General features: G+C 40.2%; 1 protein-coding gene across 1 annotated transcript in view; it reads right to left on the bottom strand.

Moving 5' to 3' along the window:
• Positions 1-2,838: 2,838 nt before the first annotated feature.
• Positions 2,839-10,322, bottom strand: part of stip1 (stress-induced phosphoprotein 1) — a 31,154-nt gene continuing 23,670 nt past the window's right edge. The window contains exons 10-14 of the mRNA XM_072551129.1: positions 9,668-9,792; positions 7,163-7,199; positions 5,983-6,086; positions 5,111-5,283; positions 2,839-4,157 (exon numbers count right to left, since the gene is read on the bottom strand). Of these exons, the coding sequence (XP_072407230.1) occupies positions 4,085-4,157; positions 5,111-5,283; positions 5,983-6,086; positions 7,163-7,199; positions 9,668-9,792 (512 nt within the window). The 3' untranslated portion in view covers positions 2,839-4,084. The remainder of the gene's footprint in view (positions 4,158-5,110; positions 5,284-5,982; positions 6,087-7,162; positions 7,200-9,667; positions 9,793-10,322) is intronic.

Below are 10,322 nucleotides of genomic sequence, written 5' to 3'. Positions count from 1 at the left end.
ACGTGCTAGGGCAAGGCACTAGAGTCATATACCTACCTGTGGCTGAAGATTCATGTTTACAAAGATTCGAGCTGTTTTCGTTCATGCCCTGCCCCATTGAGCTGTCACATTTTCTTACAGTAGGTGTCTAATCTTTGAAGTTGCTTAAAAGCTGATGGTACCTTTTTTAAAAAATTGCATCCAAGTTTGAGGTATGTTGGAAATTAAAATTGCCCTGTCTGAACACGTCCAACTGTTTATGGAGTATGTTTCTTGTGTGGAGGGAGTCTCCTGGACTGCTCTCAATCACATTTCCAACAGAGCTTTTCACATCCCTGCTTTTTAATTGATTCCTGGGATGTGGGGTGGGTCACTGGCTGACCCCAGCATTTGTTGCCCCTCGAGAAGGTGGTGGCGAGCTGCCTTCTCGTGGGTTGATCCACAATGTCATTAGGGAAGGATGAGGTGGATGTGCTGGATTGGGTTGGATAAAGAGTAAAAAATCACCAGGTTATAGCCAACAGGTTTAATTGGAAGCACTAGCTTTCGGAGTGCCGCTCCTTCATCAGGTAGTTGTGGAGTACACAATTGTAAGACACAGAATTTATAGCAAAAGTTTACAGTGTGATGTCACTGAAATTATACATTGAAAAATACCTTGATTGTTTGTTGAGTCTCTCATCTGTTCAAATACCATGATAGTTTCACTTCTTTCATATGTAAATCACAAAACCTTTTTTCCCCCAAAAAGTTACATTCCCAGGTTAACTGAGAATTGGTGTCAGCCAGATAAGATGTTGAAGGTGTGAGCCCCCTGTGTTCTCTGTCTGTGCCATAATGTTTAGACTGATTCTAATCTAAAAAGTGGGCTAACGCTTTCAACATCTTATCTGGCTGACACCAATTGTTAGTTCACCTGAGAATTTAACTTTTTTGGAAAAAAGTTTTGTGATTTACATATGAAAGAAGTGAAACTATCATGGTCATTCTAACAGATGAGAGACTCAACAAAAAACGGTATTTTTCAATATATACATCACACTGTAAACTTTTGCTATAAATTCTGTCTCTCACAATTGTGTCCTCCACAACCACCTGAAGAAGGAGCAGTGCTCTGAAAGCTAGTGCTTCCAATTAAACCTGTTGGGACTATAACCTGGTATTATGTGATTTTTAACTTTGTACACCTCAGTCCAACACCTGCATCTCCAAATCAGGTTTATTTGCAAACACTAGCTTTTGGAGTGCTGCTCCTTCATCAGGCCTGGTGTTGTGTGTTTTTTAACCTCGAGGGAGGGAGTTTCAGGATTTTGACCCAGCCACACTGAAAGAACAGTGATATATTTCCAAGTCAGGAACTTGCAGTGTATGATATTCTCATTGAGTGAAAAATTCCCAAATTCTATGTCTCCACCCTTTTCTTTTCACAAAAAGTACGTAACAAAGTTCATTTCCTTTCCTGGCCCAGCAGATTCATTACTATGAATAAGTTTTGTATGAAATCATCTCTCCATCATACACTGTCAGGAAAGTTTCACAATGCAGACATCACATCATGTGTATCATTGATTGCACAACCTGCCTCAGAGGTGTCGAGAATCTCTCTAAGGCAAACTTTCCTAGTGCAAACCTATCACATTCCTTTAAACTTGAATTTTGCTCAACTGTATAGCCAGCAGCTTCCAAATCCACTTATCACTAAAGTGCTACTACCTGGGAGGACAAGGGCACCAGATATATGGGAACACCACCCTTAGCAAGTAGCCTTCTGGGCTGTAGATGGTCCTGACCCAGAAGTATAATTGGTCATTCTAATCATGTCTCTAGGTCAAATTTCTGGAGCTCCCTCTCTAACAACATTGTGGGTATCTGTACAAGCCCAAGGATTAATGGTTCAAGGTAGCAGCTCACCAGCTCTTTCTCCAGGTAATTTGGGAGATGGACAGTATATGTTGTGCCTTGCTAGCACCACATGTGAAGAATGGATAGAAATAAAAGGTTCTGGGCCTTTAAACCCTGGCATTGGACTTTAGCCTAGAGCCTCTGGCTCAAATGCAGGGACAATACCACTACACTACATGACTTTCCAAGTTCTGTGTTCTAACGCTCCTCATTAGACTCAATGGTTAACTTAATATGAAGGAAATATGCTACTGACTCATAGTGTATCTGTACAAAAGCATTTCCTTTTTTTGCACATCTCTCCCCAAAAGTCAATTTTGACTATTTGCCAAGCTGGTCTCCTGCCTCTTCAATTAGTCATGGAGTAGTCAACCTTTTACATTGTGACACTATGCCATTTCTTGGCATTTGCCCACATAGCAAACCTGTTACAGATACTTATTTGTGAGCAGTAGGCAGACATATTGCTCAGGTCTGGGATTTCCCCACCTATAGGTGGATATTTTGATAGTGTACCATTGGAAAAGGGGTTTCTTTATGAAATGGTTACAACCATGTGTGCACTGTTACTTCAGGGCACTTGACAAGCTCTGTTGAAAGTACCAGTGTTATTACATTGGTGGCAGCTGTAACCAAACAGGCAGTATAGAGTTAAAAAAGCTCTCGGGCCAACACTCACTCCTGAATGTCGCAGATGCTGCAACATTCAATTCAGGATGCTGGATGAACTGGAGATCCACAGCTGCTGTCTTTCTCGGTCAAGCCACCACGAGAAAACCCTTGCAATTTGCTGCACTGTATCTTACAACTTTGCAGCCACAAAATACCAGTGGCAGGACTGACGGGTTCAAGGCAATGTATGAGGTGTCAACCAAGCAGCCTGCTTTATCATTGAGTAACTCACCTTGACAACAGTTCCTATCCTGACAACTTTAGAATCAACAGTGACCCCTGAAGGATGTTGCTGGTATTTTATTTACACAATTCTTAACAAACAGTAGGTACAGTTTCATTTATCCTGTGCTTAGAGTAAGGATTCTGGAAGACAGCATCTAAAATATTCACCTTATTAAAAAAGAACAAGGAACCCAATTCACACCAATTGAGATCACACTGTCTCTTGTGGATTCAGCTGTTTGGCTAAGTTTAAAGAAAAACAGGAACAAGGGAGATGAAGTATCACCAACTTGCAATGTTGATACATCCTTCCTAAATCTGATTTGGAAGGAGTTAAAAAATTCATATGGAGTTCCCCTTAGATATAGGAAGTGTGAGCGTTTCAAAATATTCAATTAAGCATAAAAGTGCTACAACTCAAATTCACCTCCACTCATTTAAAGGACAGAGTCCACTCTCTTGTATCCTGATGTCCAAACTCACTTCCAAGCTTTCAAAGAATGATTACAAGGTAAAATCTTAAGGTATTGTGGGAAAGAGCTCAGGAAAACCACCATCTTTAGAAGGCGAGAAAACATTTTGGGGAACACAAAACGCCTGAATATTTCAAAACTAGAATATTACGATCAGTAGATGATCTGAACACAGTTCCCATTTTAGGCAGATGGAGGCAAGCAATGGTGAATAAAAACCCCAACAAAATGGTAGTTGTGTACAATTAGAACTTGCTGGTTACCCAGGCAGCTGCATGTGAGAAAAGGTGTTAAAGTACAGGCACTATGAAAATTCAGAGAAAGGAGAGACCATACAGTCAAAAAGACAACCAAATGATGTAGAGGATTACACAAAACATGCCACACAATCCATATATGAACACATTATGTCTGTAAATTGTAAAATGTACAGCAAACAGAACAAGACAAGAGATGCACAGATAATTGGATACAACACTTTAATGCAACTCTTCACATGCAATAAACTGCAAAATTTGAAAACCCCTTCATCTCTACATTTACTGCAAGGTTATAACAGCAGAGATGCACCTTTCATATTGTCATTTTAAAAACAAAAAATAAAATTACAGAAGTGCACAGGCTATAGGTTTGCACCAAGATTGCGCTAAATATCATTAGATCACAAAATAATCAGATGTCACAAATAAAAACAAATGGGAGATGCTGTACACTTTTATTTTGGCTGCTTTAATTATGTCTTTTTCTTCCTGTTTCCCTCCCTCCCTTAAATCCCCAGAGGGCTTTTTCCTGTCGGACTGTCCTAGCTTCATCTCTGCTGAAATCTTGAGTCATCACCGGATTGCGATGAGACCTACATCGATGAGTTTTTGAATCTTCTGGGCTATTACAGGATTCTTCAAGTGGCTGAGGATGAAGGAAAGGAGATCAAGCATTAATAGTACAGATCTGATAGGGCTCAGCTATGAAGCAGAGTGACAACCGTTCACTCCCCTATCTCACTTCTTTCTATAGGGAGGCCGAATGGCCTTATTTCTACTCCTATGTCTTATGGTCTTATACTTGCAACATGGAGCTTAAAAATGCAACAGAAATGTGAGTGAATGATTTCACAGTTTTAACTAAAAGCACTGCATGGGCTTCAGGAAGGCAGTACGGAGGTTCAGTGGTTAGCACTGCTGCCTCCCAGCACCAGGATCAATTCTAGCCTCTGGTGACTGTGTGGAGTTTGCACATTCTCCCTGTGTCTGCGTGGGTTTCCTCCGGGTGCTCTGGTTTCCTCCCACAGTCCAAAGATGTGCAGGTCAGGTGAATTGGCCATGCTAAATTGACCATAGTGTTAGGTGTATTAGTCAGAGGGAAATGGGTCTGGGTTGGTTACTCTGCAGAGAGTAGGTGTGGACTTGTTGGGCCGAAGGGCCTATTTCCACACTGTAAGGAATCTAATCTAACATGTAACTCATGCAAGAGAATGAAGACAAAAACATTTGTGTGGGTGGCACAGTAGCTCAGTGGTTAGCACTGCTGCCTCCCAGCACCAGGGACCCAGGTTCGATTCCACACTCAGTCAACTGCCTGTGTGGAGTTTGCACATTCTCCCCTCCGGGTGCTTCAGTTTCATCCCATGGTCCAAAGGTGTGAAGGTTAGGTGGATTGGCCATGCTAAATTACCGATACTGTCCAGAAATTGTGCAGGGTAGGTGAGTTAGCCTTGGGAAGTATGGAGTTACAGGGATAGGATTGGTCTGGTTGGGAAACTCTTCAGAGGATCAGTGTAGACTCGATGGACCAAATGCATCTTTAGCACTGTAGGGATTCTATGACACAATCAAGTCTTTCATATGAGCACATATACTCACTCGCTTAGTGCCTGAGGATCTTTCTGCATCTGCTCCAAGATCAACCTCATTGCAGGGTCACTCATTATCTGCTGTACCTCTGGATCACCCATGGCACGACGCTTTACCTCCTCTGGAGTGTCGTTCCGGTTATATTGCATCATAAGGCAGCGCTGATAACCTTCAGAAGCTTCCTAAAGAATTTTGGGCAAGAGTTATCTGTAGGGTTGCTGGATCTGGTTACTGAACATTGCCTATGAATGCCTGCAGCCTGTGTTCCATACTTCCAGAACTGGCCCACCCACAAGGAGGGGGACTAGGCCAAAATGACTACAATTACTGCCTTACCCATCTACTCTAGCCCCACCAGTATCAGCATCTGCCAAGAGAGTTGCTTAAACCAATCCAACAGCTTGGTGTAGTTGCTGCTGATTCCCTTATATGTGAATGGCTGCGTTGGAAGGGAAGCACTCACTTCTTTGTCAGAGAGAGCAAGGTTTGTATAACCTTGAATCAATAATAAAGTCAATACCCAATACCATCCCCTCTCAACCAAAAATATCCTGCAGGTCATCACAAACCTCATGAAATGCTCACTTTTCACTCTTGTCTCTGATGTAGTTAAAGGGAAGTGTTTCTAAATTACACAAAGATGAACGATACTTTAACCACCTTACTCACAACTCTCCCATAACTCCTATAAGCATACGATCCAGCTCACACAGTGAGTCTTCCGTGGAGAGAATGTCAAGACATGTCACTACTTCAATACATTGTCAAACACCAAAATGTGCAGCACTACTACAACTGCATGGCTGGAGATACCTCTCTCTTGGACCTCATATCATAGCCTGCGTGTACGGAAAAAGAATTGTATGATGATCTGGTCATACCTTGGAATTAGAGTCCAGCTCAAGTGCTTTCTGATAAACATCCATGGCTTTGGAGAAATCCTTCAACGCCTCAAGGGCTGCTCCTTTTCTTGTGTAACCCTTAACTATAATGAATCAGGAAGAGCAATTGAATTAAGACCAATGCAACATTAAACAGCAGACAGCCTTCATTGCAGGATTAATAATCAAAATTGGATTTTCATCCGATTTGGAAATTAAAAGGCATTCAGGGCCAATATTTTGCTTTACTGACTGACATGATAGTCTTGATCCTGTCACTCACTATGATTTTTGCCTATTGTTCAATCCTAGTTTCAAATGTTCTGTACATCTATTATCTTATAATAATAGAATATCAGATTATCTGGTAAGATTGCAAGGTCCCGATGCTTGGCTAAACTATGTCATCCGTCATTTGATTAACCGAACGAAATACTCCCCGCTCGAGTCCTTCGGATAATCGAGATTCCTCTGTATTCTGTGTTTTTCTACGTCCCGTGATCTAATGAAGAAATGTTGAATCCAGCCTCTTATCAGGTCTGAAAACAACCCTGAATTAAACACTTGTTTTACCTGCAAGGATTGTTACGCTCTCACTCACCAGCTCCCACAGATTGAAGCTTATAATTTTCACATGATAGTGGGGACTGTCAATAAAGGCTCAACATTAACTTGCCACTCTACACAACTAACTTCTATCCTAGCAGTTTGGAGCAGCCAAAACCATTTGCCACTTGGGTATATTGATATGTCTCCAACATGGAGATGGCAGAAAGAGAAAAGGCTGGATTCAGCAGTAAGGATTTACAATGGACCCCATTTTGTCCAGGAAAGGAGCAAACAGATGTCCAGAATACCAAAAACGAGAGATTCTGTGTAGACAGTTAGGTATGTACACAACTTGAGTGTAACTTTGGGAGAAATCACAACATCAATGCTAACGAAGCCATATTCCTAGAGGGGACAAATCCGCCAATCAGACTAATCTTTCAATTAAATTTTCCTTAAGAGCTACACTATTTGATAGCCGCAAATTGTTAAAATATTAACATTTAATATTTAAATGTTATCAGCCAATAATTCAACTTCTTCCCATTCTGATAAAAATTAATACGAATCTGGGATAGCATTTAATTTGTTAGAGTTTTCACATTAGCCCCACAAATTCAAAACAACTTACGAAATGTGGGATCAAGGCGGATACAGTCTTCACAGTCCTGTAACAGAAGTTAGAAAGCATCTTAAATTACCAGCATGTTACACATTTCAATAAATATTCGTGTTTGATTCACAAATTCAGACATGCCAGGAAATTAAAATGCCATTGTTCAATACGTACTGAATGAATTGGAAATGTAGCAAGTACAGAAAATCATCCAAGCCATTATTTTAAATGAATGCAAAAGGTTGCAATTTTTAAAATCATCATACTGGCTCGCAGTTAGAAACTAGTTGGATATAAATTAGTTTAAAACATTTTCTTATTCACAAGGACTGGTATTTTCAAGACCTACGAAACTCCAACCTTGGGCATTATGGGGATATCTAAATTTCTTCAGAAACTGAACAAATTCACAAGGTGTAGTAAATAGTGTCATAGCTTAGATTTCAGATTTTAAAATCTCTGAATACACTTGAACAACAATTTCCAAAGTATTCCTATCACTCACCCTTCACCTCCAACTATTGTATGTTCATAATAGGAAACAATACTCCTCAGAGGGAGTTAGATAATCAATTTTCATTTCCATCCTTTAACATGCAGCACAGCCAGATTATGCCACTCAGGTGAATAAAGGTGTTTTTTCCATATCCTAACGTAAGCAGCTAGTTAAGGCTGCTGACTTTCATTAATTACAGATATACAGTAATTGCTTTCTCTAAACAAAAGATTAAATTATGTATTTCAGTTAACTGGCTATCAAAGACAGACAGTTACTGCATTAGTTAGAATGGAAAACTGCCAAATTGAAGTGTACACTCTGCCTTCTGAACCATTCAGTTCACATGTTGAAGGATTCACCTACCCTGCAAAGGCAAATGAACAATTAAAAAAAATTCCCCCTCTCTTTCTGTTGCTAGAAAGTGACCACAACTGCTTTCCTAATCCACCCTGGTCACCCATGCCCCCTTCAGCCAACACTAGTCAATCATGTACAATTAGGTACTGAACTGAAACACCTTATTTGGTCCAACGTGTCTCTAACCCATGAACCTAGTGTCATTTTAAGGAAACCCATAAGTATTGCAAATCATAAGGAGAACAGTACAGAAGTTTTCAAGGAACGCTTCAGTGTGTTTGTTGCATTTGCTCTATCCTCCAATGGACGTTTGGCCATTGAAAGTTGAGAACCTTCCCTGGCAAGGGAGACACTTTTCTTCTTTCCCCTCAATGTGGCACCGATATTAGTGATCACAAGGAATGGGTTACTTGGTATCAATGTTCCAAACGATGTGAAGCGGTTCAGTTACAGAAAAAAAAATTACAGGTATTCTCATAATGCCCAAAATGGCGACAAGTTGGCCATCAAACTGCAACACACCTCCAGTCCACAACTTAAGCTTGCTGTTTGATCGCCAACTTGTGGAAATGAAGTGTCTATTCTCTCAACACTACTTTCTCTCAGAATACCAGAAATGGATTGCATCACAGTAAATAGGATGATGAATTGTTGAAAATGGCATGACAGATCATGGGGTAGTTATGAAGCCTATAGTATACTGAGCTTTATTAAACAATGGCAGAGTGCAAGAGTAAGGAAGTTACATTGAACTTGTAAAAAAAAACGTTTGGTCTCAGATGCAGTACTGCATCCATCTTACTGTGATGCATTAGGAAAGATGTGAAAAACACTGGAGAGAGAGTTCAGAAAAGATTCACAAACGTGCTCCAGGGATGAGGAATTTCAGTTATTAAGATAGACAAGGGAAGTTGGGACTATTTTCCTTAGAATGGTGATGATGGCAAAAAGAGGGAGTATGATAAAAGCTATTCAAATAATGTGGGGTCTGGACAGGCTAGACAGGGAAAAACTGTTACCATTCAGAAAAGGATTAAGAATGCAATGGCACAAAAGTTTAAAGTAATTGGCAGAAGCAGCAAAGGAGACATTAAGCCAAATACTTCATGGTTGGGATCTACAATGTATTGCTTTGGAGTGTGGTAGAGACAGGTTCAATTCACGCTTTCAAAAGGGAATCAAGATAGTTACCTACAAAGGAAGAAAGTGCAATTCTCTTGTTCCTGAATTGACACACTTTGGATAGAGATAGTGCTTAGATGAGCTAAATGGCATCCTTCTGTACTCAATTTTAAGTTTCCCTACAATCCACTAGTGACACATCCTTCTTAAACATAACCCTCCAGTTCAATGCATCACCATATACTACAGTCACTCCACTGGACAATGGATCCTCATTCACTTCATATCAGCTGAGAGAACGCTATTATTTGTATTGGTTACATTATATTTCTGCCTCCCACCCTTGAACTCGACAGATTCACAAGTGGGAACAGTTTCACCATATCAATCCTATCAAACACCCTCATGACTAATTAAGCACAGAGTGGAGATTAAACTCTGCGTATTCCTGTTTTTGTGCTACTCTATTCCAAAGTTACCAAACACAGCTGGGGGCCTTGCATGATTAACAGTTGTAAAATTATTTCATGGAGTATTATTACCTTCAGAGCCAGTGGGAATTCTAAGAGCTTGGTGTAGCATGCAGCTCGATTACTGTAGAGTTTAGCATCAGTAGGATTGCGTTTAATTGCTTCTGAGTAATGTTTCATTGCCTGTGGGTAATCACCTGTAATTAAAATAAGAGGGTCACCCATACATTACATTCCATACTTCCGAGGGACAAATGCACATCATGCGCAGACACATTACAAACATGTAGCCTTTAAATTATAGGTATGCTTGACACTCCTTGAGCCCTAAAAACACAGGCTCTTTGAAAACATCTGTTTTCAACGTACCAGTAATTGCTTTTCACACATCATCCAGTCTAAAACGTGAAATAAAATGAAAAGCTTTGCAGAGCTCCATTAAAAAGATAACAAAGTTACTCAATGTTAAATAGAAGTAATTGTAACAGTGCTATAGTAAGCCACTCAAAGAGCAATTTGGGACAGGCAACATGAATTACTGCAGGGAACAGTAATTCTTACGCCATTTCCTTGGATTTGGTATTCAACTGCTGTCTCTGGGCAGTTTCCAGATGTCACAAGTTTGAAAGTTGATGGACACCACAAATTGAATCTGCTCCTATTTGAGTGACCATATAAATTAAATGAATGGTAACTATGTTAGCAGATATACTTCCAATTATTAATA

The sequence above is a fragment of the Chiloscyllium punctatum genome, chromosome 31 (genome assembly GCF_047496795.1).
Source record: "Chiloscyllium punctatum isolate Juve2018m chromosome 31, sChiPun1.3, whole genome shotgun sequence".
Lineage (NCBI taxonomy): Eukaryota > Metazoa > Chordata > Chondrichthyes > Orectolobiformes > Hemiscylliidae > Chiloscyllium > Chiloscyllium punctatum.
This window is presented reverse-complemented; position numbering and strand designations above follow the sequence as displayed.